General features: G+C 36.5%; 2 protein-coding genes across 5 annotated transcripts in view; one reads left to right on the forward strand and one right to left on the reverse strand.

Moving 5' to 3' along the window:
• The window catches only part of EMB2004 (RNI-like superfamily protein), a 71588-nt gene that overhangs the window by 688 nt on the left and 44951 nt on the right, over positions 1-25949 (reverse strand). For 3 of the 4 annotated variants that reach the window (XM_089799197.1, XM_089799198.1, XM_089799199.1), the window contains 6 exons: positions 7439-7514; positions 7156-7286; positions 688-747; positions 518-592; positions 311-415; positions 82-177 (listed from right to left, as the gene is read on the reverse strand). In XM_089799197.1, coding sequence (XP_089655323.1) covers positions 82-177; positions 311-415; positions 518-592; positions 688-747; positions 7156-7286; positions 7439-7514 — 543 coding nt within the window. The remainder of the gene's footprint in view (positions 1-81; positions 178-310; positions 416-517; positions 593-687; positions 748-7155; positions 7287-7438; positions 7515-25949) is intronic. The other variant, XR_016355895.1, reaches the window with a different exon arrangement.
• Positions 19206-25611, forward strand: LOC149537815 (uncharacterized). The gene is made up of 5 exons (XM_089800184.1): positions 19206-19317; positions 20420-20541; positions 22390-22532; positions 24808-25084; positions 25211-25611. The coding sequence occupies exons 1-5, from the start codon at positions 19206-19208 to the stop codon at positions 25595-25597; spliced, it is 1041 nt and encodes a 346-aa protein (XP_089656310.1). The 3' UTR covers positions 25598-25611.

Below are 25949 nucleotides of genomic sequence, written 5' to 3' on the forward strand. Positions count from 1 at the left end.
ATATGTATAAATAGCATTGCAAGTGCCATATAATCGCACTGATTGAGCATACATAAAGATCAATTGCAGATGGACACATACATCATCACCTAGACCATTGGCCCGAAGGTCTAGTGTGGAAATAGTTGTGTTGTACTTTAAGGCTTCTGCTATATATTCTGCACCTTTCACACCTAACTAAAAAAAGAGCAGGAGAAAATAAAACTTTTATCTAAATAGTTTATGATGCCAAAAATTAAAGCTGAGAAACTGTAGAGAACAACAAAATGCTGAAGAGAGTATCATAACATGCAACTTCACCACTACAAACCTGGCACCATCCTAATCTAAGATTTTGTACATTGCCATTGAATTTGAGAACCTCCATCAAATTCTTTATTCCATCTGGACCAACTGGATTGTAGCTAAGCTCCAACTGCCAATGAAAAGTTACTAACACAAGCAAAAGACCAAATTGCACATTGGTTCTGTAATTTTTACAAGCATTCATAAAATGAAAGCTTTGCTAAGGACTTACCGTCTTGATGATTTGGTTGTCTTTGAGCATATCTGCAATGTAACTAGCACCTTCAGCGTGAATGTTATTTCCTCCCTAAAGATGAAACTGAGTAAATTTAAGCAAAAATAAGATTTATTAACAGATAATGACAAAGAAAGTGATCGTGAAAAACAATGCGGCATCTTTACCAAGTCAAGAGTTTCCAATTTTCTATTCCGCCTCAGAGCCTTCGCAATTTTTTCTGCTCCCTGCCATCTTCATGATTGTCATTAACTCTTCAACAAATTACTATTACATCAACTCACCCAGAAGAGTCGAGAAATTAAAATTCGCAGGCCTAAAAACCATGAATGGATGTATTAGGGATAATAATTAAGCCTACATCAATAGGAAAGTATCCTCCTCCATGCGAAATATCATTTTATTTTAGATAATAGCTAGAATTGATCTCCTATTATTGGAATCAAATGTTGAAAATTAAAATATAAAAAGCATGAAGCTGCCTTAATGCCATATACACAAACTATGTTGCCGGTAGGACACCAGATTTGGGTTCAGGATCAGATTCATGGGTTTCGTTCACAGATTCAGCTAAACAAGTAATTGGGGATTAGGTGCTTTTTTGGTTCATCCACACAAAAAAAACTACAATAATCATTAATATATTCATCTTTGAAACCTGAAAACAGGAATATTAGAGATGTACATATTTTCTTGCATTTTTTATGCACTGAATATTTGAGTCGTACAATTAATAAAATTAATGTATAATATATAATAAATTATAATAAAGATAGTATTCATATATTATGGCCTGCTAATGGGCCTCTCTGGGTAAATCCATAAGTGGAGTACAAAGAAGTTGAATGGATTAGACTGGAAGAAGGCTGGGCTAAAGTAAACTTTGATGAAGCATTGAAGGGAAACCCAATCCTGTCATGGGCAGCTTATGTGGCGTGGGACTGGACAAGAAGCATAGTGACAATGGGAGCCAAGAAGTTGGACGTGACGAACAATGATGCAGAAGCACAAGCTGATTTATTGGCCATCAAATTGCCAAAAAAAACAACTCAAAAATTCATTTGGATGGGATACTTTGTTAATTATTAATGCAATTATAAAAGGAGAAGCTATTGCATGGAAATTGAATAAATACATAAAAACAATTAGAGATTTTCTATCTTCTTTCAAAGACTTTAAAGCATAGTTCAAAATCGCATCAATAAGTGGCTGATTTAGTGTTTTCCCACAAAATTTTGCAGGCACTGAGAAATAATGTAGTTTTCGCACCAGATTCTCCGCTGAGAAAATGGCCATTATTGCCAATCTCATGCAATATTTGACTTTTTTCTTGTGGGCAACACCAATAAAAACTGGACGCCAGCGAGTTACCTAATTTCATTTTAATTGCATTCTAGAGCGATTGGAAAAGAGGAGAAAGGTTGTGGAGGAGAGAAATGGTGTTTGGTAGCCGTGTAGATTGATTGCAAGTGGATTCAAAGTGAATTCAAAGCTCTTTTCAAGCAAATCCAGATTCACAAGTAAGTTTTCTAAACTCTTTTTCTTTTTAGTTAAAATCGATATAATTTTATTCAAACTCTAGAATACCATTTGCAATGTTCTCTAACATGTTTTAGGGTGTAATGACTAAAGATCTAACACCATGTTTTTGCAATTTTTCCAAAAAAATCATAGTTTTTTTCAATAATTTCATAACCTAACACATTTTTGGTTTTTTTCTTTCAAGTTTCAGCTTGCATTAAACTTATTTAAAATTTAATTTAGTTTGTTCCTAAATATGTTTAGTAATTTTCTAAATTTGTGGCTTCAATTTGTATTTTGTATGTGTAAGTTGATTTTACATTAAGTGGCAAATATGGATTCTACTACAACTAGGTCAGCTGCAGTATTTGTCAGAGGCCCCATAGGTGCATGTCCATCTGGATTTGTAGACACACACCCTAAAGGGGCTAGAGATGAGGCATGGAAATATGCCGTTGAAAGAACCAAGTCTAATAGCATGATATGCATAAAATGCGAAAAAAAAAATCCGTGGAGGCATATCTCATTTGAAGTACCATCTTGCAGGTAAGGATTTGATGCGACCATTGAGGAAATAAAAAGAAAGATGCTTATCTTGCTCGGTGCTTAAGAAGGGAAATAGTTGACAAGGGAAAGGGAAAAATTGGCCATGAGATCAGCCATTTCCAAATTGCATGGTATGTCTCATTTTTAAGAATCATTTGTTATTTTCTAATCACCATTATTAGTTTGGACTTTGGATTGTGTTAAAACAATGATCATAATGAAATGATGTGGGTTATGACCAGGTATTCCAGCCACCCTTGATGAAGAAGAATTAGCTGAGGGCATGGTGGGCTCACTTGGTGGCCCACGGATCCACACACCTACCATCCATTCAGATTCCACTTCCGCTCTTTTGAATTTTTTTGTGCATAGAAACACACCCGGAGCACAACCATCACTAGAGGGTATTGGATGGAATAGTGATGTGCATCAGCAAGTTGACATTCAATGTGCCAATTTTTCATTTTTTAATATCCCCTTCAATGTTGCAAAAAGTCCCTATTTTCTGAATTTTGTGATTGGTTGTACAATGGCAGGAAAGGGCTACAAAGCACCTACTCCTACAAACTTGAGTGGGAGGTTAGTTGACTTGTTTCAAATTTTAATATTTTTAGAGTTTTACAATGTAAATGTCTTTTAATCAAAGTTGTCTACTTAATGTCATTTTTATTGTGTGCTTGTAGATTGCTCAAAGATGTTGTTTCTAGGGCTAAAGATGTTGTTGAAGAACAAAAAATTACAATGCAAAGAGTATGGTTGCACCATACTTTCAGAGGAATGGATGGACAGATGCAGAAAATTGTATGATCATTAATTTTTTGGTTTCTTGCAAGGATTGAGTAGCCTTTCTCAAATCCTTGGATGCCTCGAACAAGGTAAAGATGGCTGAAACTTTGGCTCTTGATGCTAGAGAATGTTATGATGGAGGTTGGGGTTGATAATGTGGTGCAAATAATAACTGACAATACAGTGGCATATGTAGTAGCGGGTAGGATCTTTCAAGAAAAGCATAGCACACTCTTTTGATCTCCTTGTACAATGCATGTTATTAACCTCCTTTTAGAGAATATAGGAAAATTGGATTGGGTGAGACTGGTTGTAGAGGATGCAAGGAAGCTAATAAAATATATCTACAATCACCCTTGGGTCCTTCGCTTGAGGAGAGAGTTCACCCATAGGAAGGAGTTGATTAGACATGTGGTTACAAGGTTTGCACTGATTTTCTTAACATTGCAAAGTGTATTGGTTCTTTGAATCCTTTGAGTCAAATGTTTGTGAGTCAACCACGGCTAGACTCAAGTTATTCAAAGAAGCTTGATGGAGCGTGTTGCACTCATTGTCTTTGACAACCACTTTTTTGATTTAGCTACAAAAACTGTGGAGGTAAATTGGAGACTTCAAAAGTTGAATATTTATTTTTTTGTATTCAATAATCATGTCTTTCATTATTACTTTATAACCCTACTCTTTGATTAATATTAATTGTTTTCTACGTTTCAATTATAGGTGGCAAAGCCCTTGGTTAAAGTTCTTCACTTGGTAGATGGAGAACAAACCCCAATGGGGTCTATTTATGAGACCATGGATAGGGCCAAAGAGGCTGTAAGAAATCAATACGAGGGGAATGGTCTAAAATTTGAGCCCATATGGGAAATTATTGATAGGAAGTGGAACAGTCAACTCCAACAACCCATTCATGTGGCAGGGTATTTTCTCAACCCTCATTTTTGCTTCTTTCCATCGTACGTTGATCCCAATAGATAGGTCATGGAGGGTTTCAATGAATGCATGCAGAGGATGGTACCTAAAATTGAGGTGAGAGACCCCTCATTGTGGCTGAGATGAAAGCATATCAAAATGCAACGGGCAAGCTATTTTCCTCAGATGTGGCAAAGAGGCAAAAACACTGAAACCCCAAGTACAATATTTGGAATTTGCAATCTTTCACATGCATGATAAGTAGATAATTACTAAGTTACATAAACTTGTTCTCACCTTGATTTCTAACTCTTTAATATTTATCTTGTAGATGCTTGGTGGCAAAATTGGAGTGGAAATGTTCTAAATCTGCAAAAACTTGTCCTTCGCATCTTATGTCAGCCATGTTGCTCATCCAATTGCAAGCATAACTGGAGCTTATTCAAAGCCATTCACACAAAGAAGAGGAACAAGCTGGCAAAGAAACACCTAAATGACCTTGTCTTTGTGCAATATAACCTTAAGTTGTGCATAAGAAAGGTAGAGTCAACACCAGTTGAGCCACTTGATCTAGATGACATAGATCCTTATGGTGATTGGATAGCACAGGAGCAACGTCCATTGTTAATATAGGATGACATGTATGATTTGGAGAGGCAAGCTATGGAGGAGGGTAGTTTTGCACCAGGACTAGGTGACATTCAAAAGGAGAGCAGTGAGAATGAGGACACTGACAGTGAGGATTCAGATGATGAGTCATTGCTAACGCCAGCACCAGCACCAGCTACATTACAAAGAACTGCTAGGGCTAGAGCTGCTAGACCCCCTCCCACCCCCATAGTTTTTGCTAGAGCTGCTGGGAAGGGGAAGAGGAAGATGTAAACTAGTTTCATATTGTACTTGACATTTGTATTTGCTTATCTTTTTACAAAGACAATTTGCTATTTGTAGTTTGCTTCAGTCTTCAGTCTCTGACTATAGCTGTCAGCCATTGGCATTCCACATGAGGATGCAATTTTGTTACTTATCGCATTTATATATATCTAGATCAGCCTGTTTGGTTTGTTTACTCATTTATTGACTCATTAGATGCATCTCCTTATTGAATTTTGCAAAATAATTGCATTTCTAATTAAATTTAAGTCATTTTAAAATTCCCGATATTTTCCTGAGAAGTTACTGATTTATCTCCTATATTTACTGAGAAAAAAAAAATTTGCCTCGCCAATAAGGGCAAAGAACGAGACTTTGAACAATGCTTTAAGGTATCCCACACATTAAGAAGTGGCAATACTATGGTGAACACCCTATCAAACTTTGAAATCTTATAAAAGAATGGAAAAATTGACTAGCTGTTGGAGGATTTCCGAGATGTGCAGCTCAAGTATTCAGATGCCCTGTAGGCCATCACATGCATAAAGGATCATGGTTAATAACTGGTTGGAAATCGTGACGAGTTTAGAGAACGTTATTATTAATACCTAGCCAACCTTTCTTTAATACTAACTGGAAAAGCATCAAGAAGATAGAAAAGTAAAGGGAAGGGTAGTGGTGCAGAGCAGAGAATGGAAGAGAATATCACTCTAATCACACAAAAACAGCAACTGTCCTTCCCCGGAAGAATTTCGGAGAAGAGATTGCAGACCATTTTCAAAATCGACAAACCCATTTTTTTGGCAAATCAAGGACATTCCACCAGGGAAGGAATTCATGAGGTCCAAGCATCTCTGTACATGGGGTGGGATTTGGAATTGCAGAATACAGATGAGGTACTTTAGGTAATTCGGGAATGTGTGAGGGAAGAGCGGTCGCAGATAGTAGAGATTGGATCCAAGCGGGTGGAGCTTGAAACATCATTACAACCATTCATGTTGTGGAGTGCCTGCCAGAAGGAGCAACAAGCAAAGGCACAGATTGGCTGGGAGGCATTGGAGGACTTCCTGTGTGAGCGTGGAACTGGAGTGGAAGCAGGATAGGCCAGTGGCAGAGAAGTGAAGAAGGAAGCATCTGAGTTCTTGCCAGAGAATTACTTAGTGACAGGACCCCTCATGACAGTAGAGAAAAACTGAAGAGTTCTCAATTTTGGAGACTTTTTGTTAATTTTTATAAATGATTTGATAATGAATATCTGTATTTATTTTTTTGTATGCTTGAATAGTGGAAGTCAATCATAGCAGGTGTGTAGGGTATAGCTCAAAGCTAATATGTGCATTTTGTAATGGGAGATCTTGAACTGGTAGCAGTAGTATGGACAAGTGGGTAGCTTAGTGTGAATAGCATATGGAGTTGGCAGACTATTATCCGATAAACTATGGAAATGTATTGTTCACATTTCCATAATTTATAAAACATATCATTTACCTATTAAAAAAATAAAATATTATAAATTTTAAAAATTAATTAACATTAGGCTTAAATAACTTTCATGACAATGAATCCAGAACATTCCTCATTCAAATTAGGACTCGTGCTTTTATTTTGTTATTTTTTGAAGGATATGAAGCTAGCAATTGAATTCACTATCATTAGTTAAGAATGTCACAAATAAATTAACATTGGAAGTGGCTCCTGATTAAACAGGACAATAAACCATAAACCCAAGTCAGAGCAAAATGGACTGCAACAGACAAAGCAGTGACACCAAGAATAATGAATCCACAGGAGGCAAACCAAGCACTGACCAATGGATTCACCAGCATTCACATGGGTTTTGTTTGGGTTCATCTGGGACAAACCCACAGACACATTGGTGCCCCCTGTCCAAATGACCAGCCAGACTGAACCACATTCAAACCAATCCCACATTTGGAGTCTCTACTTCAAAGAAGCAACAACATTGCAATTAAAGATAGGCAGCTGAAATTCATTACCTCATCACCAATGTCGTTCATATACAGATTCAGCCATATTAAGCTGTTCGATTTCTTTATATATTCTGCTATATAAAATGCACCCTTTGAACCAATACCGTTGTTTCCAATGTCAATGGTACCAACTATATCTGTCACAGGATTTCATCAAGAGATATCTCATTCTTAGCATTGAAAATGAGCAGTCCATCTAAAGTGAGAAACCTATAAATGCAAATACAGAATGGTAGATAGATGCACTCAGCTTCAGTAGAAAAGTAGAAAATTGGTTCAAGTCTATTACCTTTATGGGCTATTAATCCTGTCATCAGTTTCCGAGCACCCTCATTCCCAATACCATTTCCATGTAGATGAATTTCCTGTAAAAATGTGTTCAAAGTATATCAAACAGTAGCTACTTTCAAATGTCATGAGAATTCCAAATAGTGGACATATTCAATTATATCCAGCAATGGACATGAGAAGCTCAGATAGACAAACTTATTGAATCCGGTAAAATGAACCTAAAAATAGAATCAACACGTTAGCTGAGGAAAATAAAATTGAACACCAAGATATAGTTGATAAAAATACCCAAACAAGAATCAGCTTCCTCGACAATTAATGAATACTAAATAATCCATCCAATAGGTAGAAAAATGCAATGACTTATCTGACTATTTTTTTGAACCATGTTCAGGCACAGGTAAATCTTTGCTTTTATTTTTAAGTAAATTTTCAAAGTCTCAAAGATACATTAGACAATTGCTGCAAGTCATCATGTCTGTTTAACTTCATCCGAAATTAGAAACATTATAAATATCTGAACTGATTCATCAAAGTCATTGTAATGACTACTCATGGAATAAGTAGGGATGCTTCTGGGATTTAACTGTGTCAGCCTTTTTGCATCAGGAGGAACAAAAAAAGGATGAAGAGAGTAGCAAAAGAGATTGTAGAAGAAAGAAGCATGGCAGGAAGAAACAAAAAATTAAGCATAAGTTTCCATTGGGAGGAAGCATCAGAGATGTGGATTTGAAGTGGATCAGAGAGGAAGGAAAAATCTAGCAGAGTGTTCACACTTAAGCTGAAGGTGAATCAAAGAAGAGGAAGAAATGTATTTTTGGCTAATTGAGATGATTGTGTACAGTAAGATTTAAGGCATTGAATCCATGTCATATCTGTTAACTGAATTAAATTTCTTATCAGACTGAAACACACACATATATGTTGCAGATTTAATGTGGTAATCTCTTTTAGCTATTTTCAGGTTATGATCAGAATATTATTCTTGAAGGAATAAGTATGCCAATAGCAATGGAATACAAATATAAATCTGAGTGCTTGATTGATCTTCAATTCTTGAAATCGCCGATTACCAGATGAGAGAGTATTTATGAATTTCGATATTTTCTCTTGGTCTGATCGATTTAATATTAATATTACCTCAAAGAGGCATGATTACAAATGGCATGTCAGGAATGAACATGTCTCATGTCCGCCACTCATGACATGACTTTATATTTAACAACTTAGTTAATGTACTCTTTAGATTGTTTAGTTAATACATTGCCTAATATAGCTCTGGGCAAATTGTCGATCTGCCATAGCCTTATAGAACATTTGCCCGATCAAAGAGGCTCATCAATGGCATATTCAATCATGATTAAGAGAGAATAGATATACTCAATATCTGTAAGTGTAGATTGAGTTTCGATTCTGATATGAGGTGATAGAATTATAGTCATACAATTTATTACCTGAATATCTGACTGAAGCTGGCAATGTCTTAACACTATCCCCTTTTTCAAATTAGATTCATTGAAATTCTTTTTAAGTCAGGCCCAGTTGCTTTATTTTAAAGCAACTTAAATAATATTATTTTAGTAAATTAAAAAGGAAAACTCTTAATATAAAAAATATTTCTTCTAGTTGGAGGGATAATAAAATTAAAATTAGACACACACACAGAGACATACCTACATACATACACGTATGTGTGTGGATGGCCCAGAAAACAGCTGTAAACGAAGCATTTTCTTATTACGAGGTAATTGGTAAATACTTGCTTGATAAGTAGGAGATGATTTCCACAGCTAGTCAAATTGTGATGTGAATATCAGGATTTAACTGTGTGATTTTTGAGTCAAACTCGATGACCCATGTTTCATGAGTAGTGATTCAACATGAATCCATCTCTCATGAGAATAAATGGAACACTTAGCACTCATTGGATCTAGGTGATGCTCACAGGGGTGATACTCATTGGAATACTTGCTTGTTAATAACAGAGACCGAAAGGTCAATTTATACAAAAGAATGAGATGATGTTTCCTTAGGAAACAATCGTAAAGAATAGAAACATTCTATTCCAGAGAAAGCAAAAAACGAAAGCAAACTAAAGCTAAAGATATTTACAAGATAACCATTAACTAATAATAGACGTCTTATCTATTATTGTAATACCCTCCCTTGATGGTTAATCTATCTAACACACCAAGCTGTCCTCTGAATTTGACAAACTTATCAGGACCAAGAGGCTTGGTGAGAATGTCTGCAGTCTGATCTGTGGTAGGAACATACTACAGATCTATAGTCCCGTCTTCAACTAGCTGTCGTATGTAATGACAATGAACATCCACATGCTTGGTTCGTTCATGGAAGACTGGATTCTGTGCTAACTTGATAACGCCTTCGTTATCAACAAACAGAGTAGTCGGTCCTACTGGTGACATTTGCATATCCCCAAGCATCCGACGAAGCCAGACAGTTTCACATCCTGCCTTAACAGTCCCTCTGTATTCAGCCTCTGTAGAAGAGAGAGAAACTGCCTGCTGCTTCTTGCTGGTCCATGTGACTGCACCGGATCCCAAACTGAACACATATCCAGATGTTGACTTTTTATCATCAACAGAGCCTGCCCAATCTGAATCTGTGAACCCACTGAGTTTAGGATTAGAACTCCGAGAATACATAAGTCCATAATCAGAAGTGCCCTTCACATAACGAAGCACACGCTTTGCTGCCATCCAATGATCAGCCTTAGGAGCTCTCATAAAGCGTGAAATATAGCTGACTACGAAGCTGATATCAGGCCTAGTAGCAGATAGGTAGATGAGGCTGCCTACTAGTTGCCTATACGTAGTATCATCAACGGAAGGAGAATCAGACTTGGCTGATAACTTGAGACCTTTCTCCATAGGTGTAGATGCAGGTTTGCAATCCTGCATTCGGAATTTGTCTAACAAGGCCCTGGCATATTTGGACTGAGAGATGAATATACCAGAAGACTGTTGCCAAACTTCAACACCTAAGCAATAATGCATGAGCCCAAGGTCAGTCATATCAAAAGACTGGCATAAGTGTTGTTTGATTCCCTGAATCAAAGATGCCGAACTGCCAGTGATGATCAGATCATCCACATAGATAACCAGAAGGATGATGTCACTGTCAGTAGTCTTGATGTACAGATTTGAGTCTGAAGAACTCCTCTTGAAGCCTTGATCACTGAGGTACGTATCAATCTTGATGTACCATGCCTGAGGGGCCTGCTTCAAACCATAGAGAGCTTTTACCAATCTGAGAACCTGATGGTCTTTACCAACAACCTTGAAACCAGGAGGCTGCGTCATGTAGACCTCTTCATGGAGATCACCATTCAGGAAAGCACTCTTTACGTCCATCTGATGGACCTTCCACCCAAACTGTGCTGCCATGGCTAGGACTAATCTGATGGTGCTCATCTTTGCAGTAGGAGCAAAGGTCTCCTCATAATCAATACCCTGACGCTGAGAAAAGCCCTTTGCCACTAAACGAGCTTTGTACTTATCCAAAGTACCATCTGATTTGTATTTGATTTTGTAGACCCATTTGCAGCTAATGGGTTTCTTCCCTGGGGGAAGATCAGAAAGGACCCAAGTGTTGTTCTTTAGCAGGCTCTGGTGTTCAGATTGCATGGCCTGTTCCCACTCTGGAATTCCTTTAGCCTCGGAATATGTTTGAGGTTCAAACACACTGTGAATGTTGGCCATAAGAGCAAAGTTAACAGAATCTGTAGTTTTGCTCTTTTTCCGAGCAGTTCTCCCATCAATGAGCTCATCATCATGAAGATCAGCAAGTGTCTTAGCCCACCACTTAGGCCGGAGAGGAGAATGACCAACAGTAGTACTAGGAGATGCTTGATCAGCAGGATCCTGATCAAAAGAATCTGGATCAAACTCAGGTGAAGCATCTTCAAAACGAGGTGATCCTGCAGGAGAAGTCGGAGGTGTCTGTACAGGTATCACTAGCAGGACTGGAGCTGGAGGAGCTACTGGAGCCCTCCCATCAGGTGGACCTAATGGAAGCCGAACTCCCAAATCATGAACCTGCATAGGCTGGTCTGCTGGATCAGGAACAGGAGAAACAGGTATGAATGGTCCTCGCTGCTCATCAAAGACTACATCGCGGTTGTATATGAGACGAGATGTCTCAACATCAATAAGGCGGTAGGCTTTGTGAAGACTGCTATATCCAGCAAGCATCAGTTTCTAACTTTTGGCATCCAACTTAGTGCGTGAAGCATCAGGGATCCAAACAAAAGCAAGAGAGCCAAAAACCTTTAGGTGACTGATTCTGGGCTTGCGACCTGACCAGGCCTCTTCCGGAGTTTTACTTTTGACTGCCACTGTGGGTGACCGGTTCAACAGATAAACTGCAGTGTTAACTGCTTCTGCCCAAAAACGCTTCGGAACATGTCTGTGTTCAAGCATGGAACGAGCCATCTCGGTGATTGTCCTATTCCGACGTTCAACTACACTGTTTTGTTGTGGCGTGTGGGGTGTGGCGAACTGGCATTGGATGCCATGTGTATCCAAGAAGCTGGAGAAAACATTAGAACAAAATTCCCCCCCATTGTCTGATCTAAGAGTAATAATAGATTTCCCAGACTCTTTTTCAACTAAGGGTTTAAACTTCTGAAATACAGTAAATGCATCGGATTTCTTTTTAAGGAAATACACCCACATTTTTCTACTGAAATCATCTACAAACAACAAAAAATACCTGTACCCAAGAACAGAAGGAGTGGCCATAGGGCCGCAGATATCAACATGAACAAGCTGAAGTACTTGAGAAGCTCGCCAAGAATCGCCACTGGGGAAAGGTGTGCGATGTTGCTTCCCAGCCTGACATGCGTCACAAACTCCAAGGTGTTGGGTTTGAATCTCTGGCAAACCAAGAACAAGCTCATCTCGAGCAAGTTGTGAGAGATAATGCACATTTAAGTGCCCATATCGCTTATGCCAGAGTGTGCTGATGGAAGATCGCCGAGCAGCCATAGCTAAGTCCTGAGAATCACCAGAATCAGTAAGTCTGAAAAGACCATGATCCTCAAGACCAACTGCAATAGTAGACTTAGTCGCCCGATCAATGATGGTGCACTGATGTGAACTGAAGGTGACTGCCAAGTGTGGAGAATGTCGCAACAACTAACTGACCGAGAGTAGATTTAGTTCCATCCCTGGAACGTAGTACACATCAAGGAATATGAGCTTCCTCCCAACAGACTGAATTTGAATGTTGCCTTAAACAACAACCGTGTACTCTTCTCCACCACCAAAGATAACAGAATCTGAATAAGGCTGGTAATCAGTGTAGTGCCTGCCCCTAAGTCACATTTTAGTCTTCATTGCCAAACTCTTTTAGGCCAGTTTTATACTTGATGTTTAGTAGCATTACTTTCAGATTATTAGATGTTGTTTTACACTCAATTTATTATATGATGGGATTACTTGGTACTCTATATTTCATGCATGTATGATGATTATTCAATGGTTTCAATTATCGATGATGATTAGTTAGATGGTTTATTATTCCATGTGCTTTCTTATGGATACTTACCCCATACTGCATGTGTATGGTGTGCGTGTTTATTTTATTTATGTATGGTGTTTCTGATGTGGTTAAGGAAGGGAGTCGTAGTCACCTGCTAGTCGGGATCTACACGATGCACCACTTCCTGCCATTGTCTGTTTAGCTTAGAATATTGTGTTTGTACATGCGTGGGTTTTATGCAGGTTGCAGGTACCGGGTATCGACTTCCCTGAATTGCCAGGATGAGCGTACCCTATCGCATTATCTCAATGGTAAGAGAGGGGAGATAAACTCTTAAGTCCAAATCCTAAACCCTTTAGCCAATTGTCCTAATTGATAATTAGGACAAGTATCTGAGTTAAGTACCCTCCGAATGCATCAAATGATGTTATTTCGTGATTATAACCCTTTTTGTTTGATTTAGTATGGTTCTTCTATGATGGGTTTTTATATGTTGCTTTATGAGTCCTTGATGTATTTTCTATTAATTAAGTTTAATTAAAAGGATTAATTAATGATTTAATTTAATAGAAAATTATTATGATATTTTAATATTTAATTAATTGAGAAATTAATTAAATAAAAAGAATTAGATTTGGAGATAAAAGTTTAAGGATAATTTAGAACATTATAATATTTATTTAATTTAATAATAATATATTTAGAGTTCATTTTTAAATAAATGCTAAATATTATTATTAATTGAATTAATAAATATTTTATTAATTAAGTTATTAAAATGAATTAAGAAGTGGAAAAGATATTAAATTATTAAAAAGATTCTACATTGCATGATGTGTGCATAAGTTTAAAATAAAAGAAATTTATTAAAAAGATTAATTAATGATTTAATTTAACAGAGAATTATTTTGATATCTTTAATATTTAATTAATTGAGAAATTAATTAAATAAAAGAACTAAATTTGGAGATTAAAGTTCAAAGATAAATTTAGAACAAGATAATATTTATTTAATTTAATAATAATATATTTAGAGTTCATTTTTAAATAAATGCTAAATATTATTGTTAATTAAATTAATTAAATATGTTATCAATTAAGTTCTAAAATAAATAAAAAGTTGAAAGATATTAAATTATTAAGAATTCTAGATCGCATGATCTAAGCATGAGTTTAAATATGAGAATTAAATTAAAAGATTAAATAATAGAAATTAATAATGTTATTTTAATTTCATGAAGTGCACATAAGATTAAAGTAATAAATTAATCTAAAATAGAAGTCAAGTAGAATATTAAATAAAGTTATTTAATAAATCAACTTAATGCGCATGAAAGATGAATGCAAAATAAAATAAAAGATAAGAAAGGTTAATTGGAGTTAACTCAGTTGTGCAAAGAGTCTTCTCGGGTGAACGCACAATTAAGTGCCCCGGTTTGAGGAGAAAATTTGCTTATCACAAACGTTGGGGGTTCATTCTTAAAAAAAAAAGGGAGGAATTGGAGACAACATTTTTTAGAGATGAAGATTGGACACGAATTTTGGGGAGACGAATTTTAGGGATGAATCTGGATGCAAATTTGGGGAAGCGAATCTTCTCACAATTCTCGATTGGTTACGTGTTAGCATCAGATTGAGGTAGGATCTTGTGTTGTGAACACTGATTGAATTATGCAATTTGATATTCCTGTCTACTTCGTGATTGTAAGAACTTGTCTCCTTGAATGTGTCAATTCTTCATTCTAGATCTGTTGTTGTTCGATTTCATCTATAAATCTCGAATGAAAAATTATTTAGGAAAAATCCCCGTCTTGTAGATTAAAGAAAATAAGATTTAATTTGGGAAGGATTTTGAGTATTAAAAAAAAAAAAAAAAATTTAGTTTGGAGGTCTGATTGGTTAAACATAATTTTTTCTGTCAGACCTATATTATAAACATTATTTAATAAAATAAATAAATAAATAAAAATAATATTAAAATATTAAAATTCATTTGTTTATATATACAAATGTTTGTATTAAACAAAACTCATAATTTAAGTTAGTGGCAATATGCATAAAGTGTGGCGCCGCTGCAATTTTTAAATCGCACGGCTGCCACAGTTAAATGGCGTCTATTCTTAAGAACATCGCGTGTACTTCTATTATGCCATTGGGGGGATGGTGTTATGGATCACTTAGTTTTGTTTAAATTAAAACTTAAATAAAGTTATTGTAATGGCTATTCATGTTATATCATTAAGTTTAGTATATGTAATCGCTTACAAACTTTAGTATATGCTTTTACTTTTAATAGTTGACTATGTATAAAATTATTAAATTGAATTTAATCTTTATGTAATCGCATTTGTATTTCAAAAAGTGATTTATACGTATAAGTTAATTTGGAATGTTTTAATAAATAAAAAAGAAGAAGTTTTATTTAATATTAATTATTAATAGATTTAATAAAAGTCTTGGTTAATAATTAATAAAAGTTTTTAGTAAACATTAATTTAGATAACATAAAACTTTGGATACATATTAATATGCGTTTTGTGTTCATTCTTTTAGTTATTATTTTAAATTATTAACATTTCTTAAAAGTTATTTTAATATATATGTTTTTTTTATTTATTTATGATTTTTATTAATAATTATTAACAAGTTTAATATTATTAATAGATTTTTGATATGAATGTATTATTATTGTAATATAAGTGTTAATGCATTTTAATGATAAATTTATTAATATTTATTATTTTAATAAATAATTAATAAGAAGTAAGAATATTTTATTTCTACATTATTAATTAGTTTAATTAAATGAAATTAATTAAGTCTAATTAATATTCGAGAGTATTTAGTGGAGCTTAGATTTATAATCAAATGATGATATTGATTTTTATAAAATTGTAGTTATTATTTTGATTTAAAATAATTGTTACTTTTATAACTCAGATAAATGAATGATTAACCTCAGAGCATTTGCAAGGTAATTGAACAATTAGTTAATTAAAGAAATGGGTTAAATGAAAAGGGGTAACTGCGGAAACTTATTACTCAAAACATATGTTTAGCTGAAACCAAAACCTTATATTCAACTTAACTATGTGAGTTCAACCAAACCAAACATGAAACTTACACTTGGTATCTGTACTGTTTTATTTGTTGTCTATGCCTTGGGGTTTTGGGGTAGTTTTAGCATTGACCAGTCTTAGGTTGTTACCAGAGGCTCGGGGGTTATGTGATTGTGGTGTTATGATGATTTGTCCTTGATCTTTTTAAACCCAACCATGGTAATGCGATGGCATGCTCTATGATGTGTGATTATTCTATTGGTTATTATTTCTTTCCAGTTTCCTTGTGTGAAGCTGAGGTGTATGTATTTGAGATACTTGACTTAACCATTTTCGAGTCTCGATCAGTTATATTTGATAACCATTTTTGAGTCTCGATCAGTTATACTTGGTTTTCTTTTCGGTCGCTTGAGAGGACTGAAGTGTTTGTTATGTTCTTGATGATGTCATGTTTTGACTTGACCATTTTGGAGTCTTCGATCAGTATTGTAATTTACTATTGGGATACTTTTTGGTTGCTCATTGGAGAACCATTGGATTTTGTGATTTATCATTGATGCCTTCAGTTGCTGATAGAGAACTGTTGTGATCATATGATTATTATTGGATGCTTATCTATTGCTCATGAAGAACTGATGTAATTTTGTGGCTTATCTTTTATGATGTTTTTCAGTTGCTTGTATAGGACTGAGGTGATTTTATTATGATTCTTTGATTTATGATTTCATGAGCCTAGGGTAGGTTATCTATGTGTAGTGTCGGGAAGTGGCTTGCAATGGGGATCGGGGCCCTAAGAGGCTGCCTGGAGTAACCCATTGTAAGTTGTTTTAATAAGTGAAAACATTTACACTAAATAAGGGAAAATGAACTTAATAAGATAATTGTATGTTCTCTCCCATGCCTTGAGTGCTAGTATAGACTAGGATGGGGTAGAGAGAACGCTTGGTTACGACCTTGCATTCCATAGTATGCCTCGTCAGTACGAGAGGATACTAGTGGCCGCAGGATCAGTAGGGACCCGGGATTCCTAAGGGATTGCTCGGGTAACTTCTACGTGACTTTTGCGATGACACTTTCCCGCTTGCATATTAGGTTTCCTACGTGTCTTGTGGTACCTCTGGGATTCAGATGTCGATCTTTTTAGGAACCCTTGAGTTAGCATACTTATAGGATTTCCTGGACTTAGAGAGTATTTATGATTATAGGTTTCAGTATCCTATTTGGGACTTGAGACTATCTCCTCAGCGCGGTGGGAGTGGACCATTTAGGTTCCACGCGGTCGGGTGGTAGTGCTTTTACTCTTACCATTGAGATTCGTTCCGTGGTCACCGTGGCTGGAGTGTTCGTGATTGGCATTTACCTTCACTATGTTCTTGGATTATTATGATGGATGGGTAGATTTTATGATAGATGTTTTATCATTATGGATGTATGGATGTATCATGTATGGTGAATAGTTTTGTGTATATCTTTACTGTACTTTGTATCATGGATTCATGGAGGTTGATGTATTTCTATTATTACATATGTATATTCTTTTAAGCCTTTCATACCCTGTGACTTGTACAGTGGATGATTGAGCATTCCGAATTAATTTGCCGAGAGGCATTCGAATCAAATGTATATTATGGACATGGGACTTTCTGATTATTCTTTCATATGTATGTGATAGTTGTTAGACTTAGATTTAATTAAATTTAAACGTGACTCAACGTCTTGGGATCTTTAAGAAATGTAACTTGCAATGTATGGTTGTCGATGATTACATGTTATTGCTTCCGCTACTATGTGTTTGATGTGTATGTTATACATTCTTACTTTAAAAAAAAAAAAAAAAATGTTTAGCAAACTTAGTGAAACTTTAGGTTAATTCTTTTGGATCCCTTGGCGGGGTGTTACAATCAGTAAACTAGTCTCTGCAGTGAGTGAAATGTCGAGAGCCACCTGAATCAATGTACCAGGTAGATGACTGCACGTGATCTGCGGGTCTTTTAGCCATGAAGGTGTAAAAGGCAGATTCCGCCTGCTCAATGTGCTCTGCACTGTTCGCTTTGGGTTGTGAACCTGATTGCTTAGACTGGGCAGCTAAGCGTTTCCGACATGCAACCTTCATGTGACCATACTTGTGGCAATAGTTGCATTGAATGTTCTTCTTTTTGGTACCATCGGATGCTAGAGCAGAAGACTTCTGCTGAGATGGTTGCTAAAACTTGCCCTTATCCTTCTGAAAGGATTTCGCAGCAAAGGCTTGCTCAGTGGAGGTGGAATTGGAGCTGCTACCGAACTGTTGTTTCCACCGATCTTGTTGAAGTAGCAAGGTGCAGAGATCAGTGAACTTTAGATCAACACCAGTAGATGTGATGTTGAGAGCCTCGATAAAATCCTCATAGGAATTTGGTAAACTCCGAAGAGTGATTACCACAATATCCTCTTCCTCCATCTTGCGACCGATGGCAAGTAACTGATCACGGATTTCCTGAATCTGATTCAAGTGTGCCTGGAGCGAGGTGTGCTCATCCATGACAATAGAAAACAGAATGTTTTTCAGAAAGAAGGCTCTGCTCTTGTCGGAAGTCTCATGAAGACCTTTGAGATGTGTCCAGAATTCGGCCGCTGTCTTGCTGGATGGAATCTGAGAAAGCTGGTCATCAGCTACGGAGAGTTTGAGAAGCATTACTGCCTCTTGATTATTCAGATCCCATGTATCTTGATCAGGACCCGGAGAAGTCGGACGCTACTTAACACCCAGAACAAGTTGATCGGTGTTTCGATATTCGAAGATTGCGATGATGCGTTGCTTCCAGGTTCCATAATTGCGACCATTGAATTTGGAATTATGCTCGACCAAAATATTTGTCAGAGATGCCATGGCACGTTTTTCAATGAAAAACTGTGAAAATCTATGAAGGCACGTTCTTCGAGGCAAAAATTCGAAAGACCCAGAAGAATCAAAGAATGACCCAGAAAAGAGCTCAAAAACCCAGAAGGAATCTGTTGTCGTTTTCTGAATCCGCTGGCTCGAAAATTGAGGCACAAAAATCGAGGCACCCAGAAAAAACGGACAACCCAATTGAGCTCTCGAAAAACCCACCAAGAATCTGCAAACAAAAGAATTTTTCGACCCCAAAAATTAGGGTTTCGAAAAAAACGGCCCTAGCTGAAAAAAGCTTGAAAAAACTTCAGATTTCTTGATGAAAAATGGTCGAATCTGCTTCAAAAATGACTAAGAACAGGTGGGATTGCAGAGGCGACAAGTACTGGGTGAAGGTCGCGACTGTATTTGCAGGAAAAAACAGAAGAAATCGCGCAGGTTGCAAAAAACGCGATTTCCCTATCAATTTTAGATGCGGGCCGACCATACACAGACCTCCAAAAAATGCATTTTTCCAGTCATGAAGCCGTGATTTGCAGAGGAGTTCGGTCAAAAGAAATCGCGATTTGCATATACCAGTCACAAATGGTAAAAAATGGCCACAATTTCCACGCGATTTGCAGACCCGTAATTCGGGAATTTCTCCAAGCAGAAAACCCTAGGTGGGTTTTGGAGAAATTAAGTGAAAAAATTTTTGGAAAAATTTAAACAAATAATTTCAAGAAGAAATTATAAATTTTTCCGAAAAAAATTTAAGTATTTAGCTCTGATACCATATTACGAGGTAATTGATAAATACTTGCTTGTTAATAACAGAGACCGAAAGGTCAATTTATACAAAAGAATGAGATGATGTTTCCTTAGGAAACGATCGTAAAGAATAGAAACATTCTATTCCAGAGAAAGCAAAAAACGAAAGCAAACTAAAGCTAAAGATATTTACAAGATAACCATTAACTAATAATAGACGTCTTATCTATTATTGTAATATTTCTCTCCTTGGTAATCATTCAAGCTATCTTTTTTTGTATCGAATTTTCAGATTTGAAGAGTTTATTCAAATTAAGACATCCAAAGATGAAAACCCTAGGTTTGTTTTGGATCTGAGAGGATGAAAAACCCTGTTCCACTTGGGTGATTCCATCTAGGGATCACAATTGCGCTGATTTATGAGGATTTGAAAATATTTTCAGTTTCATACAGTGCCACAGTGTTTTTTACAAGTCAATGTCATCTTTGCTTGTCAAAGCAAGATTGAGGAGTATTAAGTGCATTTCCAGAATTTTGGTGAATTTTCCACTATCAACTAGGACAGATCTGTGTTATAGCCATCCTCATAGCTGCACACCAACATTGGAAGGAGGGAATCAGACATCTGGGTAGAATTCAATTATCCAACTGCTGCCTTTGTACTTCCTCAGCAATCATTAATTAGAACAGAGTCATGGGTGTTTCCAAGGAAGATCAAGCCTTAATCAACAAAAATTTTAAGTTGACAGTTTTCTGTAATATACCAGGCTCTGTTTCTGTGATGGTTAAGGATCAGCAGTGACATCAGCATTTCAGTCATCACCAGCATTTCTAGTCATTAATGCCATCTTGAGAACTGCCATGCAACAGGATAACCCTCAGCACCTTCCATACAGCTGGCCATGCAATCTTGTGAGTGAAAAAGAAAAAATATATATTATTAAAAAAATCTCTGGCTTGTACATTTCTGATCAGATATTCTCTTGAGGTTTTTCCAACAAGATTATCATCTACCTAGGGTTTTCAACTTTGCAAATTCTCATTTTATCTGCAGACTATGGTTTGAAAATAGTGATCTATTCACCATTGGTAGTTAGGTTTTAATTTATATCATAAAAATCATAAAGTTGCATAGAATATAGCAGTACAGATATAACAGTGGTATTAGAGCCTTGATCTTACCAGCCCGCAAGGTTCAAAGTTAGCAATTGAGTGCTAATTTAAATGGACACAAGTGAAATGGAAGCAAAGGGAAAGAAGATGGATTGGCAGCTTAAATTCTTACCAAAGAAGTAAGATATGCTTCCTATCCAAGATTTACAAAACCAGCTTTTCAAGCAATTTATTATCAGCTTTTATGCTCTAGATTCATTTAGATAAACACAAGAAGAAGATCCTATTCAAGTGCCATTATTGAAGGATCAATGTGAAGAAATGAGTGCAAGCTTCTTGCCTTTTTTGAAAATGACAATAAGTCTAATATTCATAAATATTATGTTAGCTATGAAGAATTCTTAGAGAGAAAGGAGTGGATGAAGAAAGAAGAACCACAAGAAAAGGCTGAGAAGGGATTAAGACATAAAAAGAACAATCAAATACAAAGCCAGAAGACATCATTGAGCGAGAACAAAAGCAAAATATTGTTTGCAAATGATGAAGAAAAGAATAAAAAATGGCAAAATATTGTTCACGTCAAGAAGGAAAAGGCATCAATTGTTGGATGTGAAGAGTCCAAGATGGAGGAAGAGCACCAATTGATGCACTATACATCGAACTTACAAAGGGTGGGGCACTGATTTACCTTCAAAATAGCATTATGGATGGATATGCATCTAAAAAGTACATTGAGTTGTAGGGACAGAAGTGTCCAGGGTATCTCCACAATTCTAATTTAAGAAAAGAAGGCATGTTCCTTGCTGCCAGCCTGAGGTATGAAAATAGTGATCATATTTCAGATTCCTTGTTTCGTCCTATTTCACTAGAAAAAAATTGTCATGATGGAAAATGCTAAATAAGCTAATAATGTAAGAGATCAAGAATGCAAAATGGTCATGTTGACTTTTTTATTCAAGTTTAAGATTTTTTTTGCACATAGGATGCGGATGACCTTTTTAGGATCAAATGGGACAGAGACATCAATATCACAATTAAGTTGTCCATATCTTGCATTGAAAGGAAGTTTAGGAGAAATCATTTAGGGTTCATTATACATTGTGAATGTTCGTGATTCATTGATCACTCATGGGAGCTCAAGTGCTACAACTGAAGACAAGATCATAGAGCATGGCAAAAAGGAGACAATTACCAACCATGGGATGCTTGACGATAGGTAATGGTAAGCAAAATGGATATCATTTTGATGTTCAAGATTTTGTGGCTATGTGGATGGAAGATCATCAGATGACCATCACAACTTCCAAAGGTGAGATCTTGATCAATATTTGGATAAGTTCAATATTATGCTCCTAAGGTCACTACCAAATGCAACGATCATAAAATAGGACTTTCCTGTTGAGAATCACCAACTTGACATAATAAAGATGAGTACTGGTTGCAATAGGCATGAATCAAGAGCCACTTTGAGTATGGTTCCCAAATGTAGATCTGTTGCCCTCAACATTTCTAGCACTTCCCACACTTTCCTTACAACCAAAGAAGAGTTTTCAGTCATATGTTGGGGGATTTTCCAGCCCATTATCATTATTAAGTGTTATCAACCATTATAATTTTAATTCTGAGCAAAAGAATGCAGTGATACAGCCAAGGGATGGACAATATCCTAAGTTACCGGATTCGCACCCTAGAGCTCGGGTCCGGGTCCGGATTCATTCGGGTCCGAATCCGAGCCCGGGTCCGCGACCGGTCCGGGCAGGGTCCGCATTTTGGCCTGCGGGTCCTCCCGGGTCCGTGCTTGACCCGTAGGCCAAAATGCAGACCCTGCCCGGACTGGTCGTGGACCCGGGTGAATCCGGGCGGACTTGCGGTAGGTGGGGCCAGGCCCAAAAAAGCAATAAAATTATGTTTTTTTTATTGTTTTTTTTGCCAAACCCTAAAGTAAGGCCTATTAGATGCATTTCATTCATCTAATCTCTCATTTGCTTTGTCATTTTGCTCTCTCATTTTGGTGTGGCCATTTTGCAAGTTTGAAGAGAAGGTTGTAGAGATTGTTTGTGGAGTCTCAAATCCTTCAAATAATTAGTGTTGAGTGTTCCAAGTATGCATTTGATCCTTCCTTTTGCTTCTTTCATAGTTTGTTTTTAGTTTTTTAAATTTTTTATATTTATTGTTCTAAATTTTTATCAAGTTTTGTATGAGTTTTGAAATATTTTTTTTAATTTGTTTTTATAGATTGCAAGAATCCAAGAATGAGTAGTCAGGGTTCAGTGGATGGGGTGGGATCCCAAAGATTTAAAATTGATAAAGGCTCTCCTTTGTGGAAGTATACAACAAGAATTGAGCAATGTGCTGGTGGGGGAGGGTATATATGGAAATGCAATTTTTGCCAAAACCAATATAGAAGCTCCTATTTCCGGGTTAAACATCATTTGATAGGTCCACCAGGTCAAGGGATTTCCATGTGTGAGGGGCCCCCAGAAGGAGGTAAAAAAAGGTTGTCGGCTCCTCAAATAGCAGGTATGTTAAAAGAACAAGAAGAGGCTGATAGGTTAGTGTCAAAGGCAAAAAAAGATAAGTCAAAGTAAATACCACCAACACCACCCTCTCAAACAATTAGTAAACCACATCCCTTCCTACCTACCCCATCTATGGATGAAGATGAAATAGAAACACCCGCATCCCGCAAGAGAGGCCCATTAGATACGGTATTTGAAAATGACAAGAGAGAAATTGCTGACATAAAGGTTGGGCGTTGCCTCATTACAAATGGTGTTTCATTCAATCTAGTGAGATCCTCTTATTGGAGAGAGATGGTGAAAGCAATAAATGATGCACCTCATGGTTACCAATCCCCTGAATATGAAAAGTTGAGAACCACCATATTGCATAAGGAGAGAAAGAATGTAGAAAACCTCCTCAAACCAATAAGAGATTCTTGGATCCAAACGGGGGTGAGCATTGTCTCTGATGGATGGAAAGATTGCAAAAACCGTCCATTAATAAATGTGATTGTTGTTTGCCCCAAGGGGGCAATGTTTTTGAAGGCGGTTGATTGTGAAGGGCAAGTAAAGGATGCAAATTTTATTGCCCAACTTCTCATTGAATCCATAGAGTCCGTGGGAGTTGACAATGTTGTCCAAGTAATAACGGACAATGCTAAAGTTTGTAAGGCTGCAGGTGCTTTGGTAGAAGCACGATATGAACATATCTTTTGGACACCATGCACTGTCCACACCTTGAACTTGGTGATGAAAACAATGGGCAGCCAAATTGAATGGATGAAAAATGTGTATGAGGAGGGTGAGCAGATCCAAATGTTTGTGACAAACAACCATATGTCACAAGCAATTTTCAGAACTTTCTCCCGCTTGGAATTATTGAAGGTAAATTTTAAACTTTATTTAGCTTCATTTATCATATTAATTTTTGTGTCATACTTTACAAAATTTAATACATATTCTTAAATTTTTGTGTTATCAACTTATCATATTAACTTACAATTTGAATTAACATGGTAATAAGTTGCTGAAACAAGGTTTGCTTCACACACAATCGTCCTTAGACGACTTGTGAGGGTGAAAGAGGCATTGGGTCAAATGGTTATTAGCAACAAATGGGGTGGATGAAAGCAAGCTGATATAGAAAAGGTCAAAACTGTAAAGGATTTGATCTTGAGTGATAATTTTTGGAATAGGGTGGAATATGCATTAGAACTCACCGAGCCCATCATGTCTATGCTTCGGTATGCCGACACGGATGAGCCTTGTTTGGGGAACATATATGATGCCATGGACTCTATGCTAGAAAGAATGAAATCAGTAAGTTTAAATTTTTATACAATACTTTATCCTTGTTTATTGAGAGATTTTGATTTTTGATTTTAATTAAGTTATTAACACTACATCAAGATAACTTACATGTACATCATTTGACATCCCAAGTCATTCAAAGGAGAGAGCAGGATCCTGATACCTTGTACACTAAGGTGGAGAAAATTGTTCTACATTGTTGGAACAAGATGACTACACCTTTACACCTCTTGGCATATGCACTTTCTCCTAGATATTATAGCAGTGAGATACTTGCTATTCCTGATAGAGTGGCACCATATAAAGATCCTGAAGTTGCTGCTGGGTATAAGAGGGCACTTAACAGGCTCTTTAGTGATCCTGATGTGGCATCAAATGTTAGGAGAAAGTTTGTTGATTTTGTCTCAAGCAAAAATGCAGAGCCTGATGCAATCAATGACCAAAGTAAATTGGATGCCATTGGATGGTGGTACTTACATGGGGAAAGTTACATGTACCTCCAACCTCTTGCCATTAAGATCTTGTCACAAGTATGTATTTAAGTTTTTTTTCCTTTTCTTATGGCCACTTAGCTTGTCGAATTAGCACTCTTAAATTCCTATTGTATTGTAAAATTACTTAGCTAATTTTTTAAAATTTGTTGGTTGTCTCTCTAGGTTGCAAGCTCTTCTGCTGCTGAGCGGAATTGGAGTACATACTCCTTTATCCACTCAGTGAAGCGTAACCGGTTGGGTTCAAAGAAAGCAGAGGACTTGGTATTTATTCACAACAACTGGCGCCTCTTATCACGCAAGGATCCAGGATATAAGAAGGGGCCAGAGAAGTTGTGGGATGTACTACCTGAGACTTCTAACTTGGATATGACTGTCCAAGATATATCTAGAATTGCCTTGCTAGATGTTGAGGAGGACGAGGAGGAGGATGTGGCTGCATCTGGGGCTAGTGGAACCGGTTTGGGTTCCAATGATGTGGAAAATGTCAATGATATAGATGAGGATGAAGCCATTGATCCCTCATATTTTGATGACCCATTTGACCCTTGAAGGGCATTTGCATCTTTGATAAAACCATGTTTAAACATTTTTCATTGACTCATTGAGTCATTTATGATTTATCACTATGTTTCACAGTTTCAAACTTTATTAATGTTACAAATGTAAATGGCGGAATACTTGAATGAATTAATCAGAGATCAAACTGATCTATATATACAAAGAGGGGAGTCGAATAGAATAGAAACATTCTATTCTAGACTACACCTAAATATTAGAAACATTCTAATATTTACAGAGATATAATAAGATATAATAGTGAGCATTAAAAAGAAACATTAAGGTTATTTTAATATCCCCCCTTAATGCTCAATCTATTTACTACACCAATAGATCCCCTGAA

The sequence above is a fragment of the Cupressus sempervirens genome, chromosome 9 (genome assembly GCF_028749045.1).
Source record: "Cupressus sempervirens isolate cs-2001-9-10 chromosome 9, ASM2874904v1, whole genome shotgun sequence".
Taxonomy (NCBI): domain Eukaryota; kingdom Viridiplantae; phylum Streptophyta; class Pinopsida; order Cupressales; family Cupressaceae; genus Cupressus; species Cupressus sempervirens.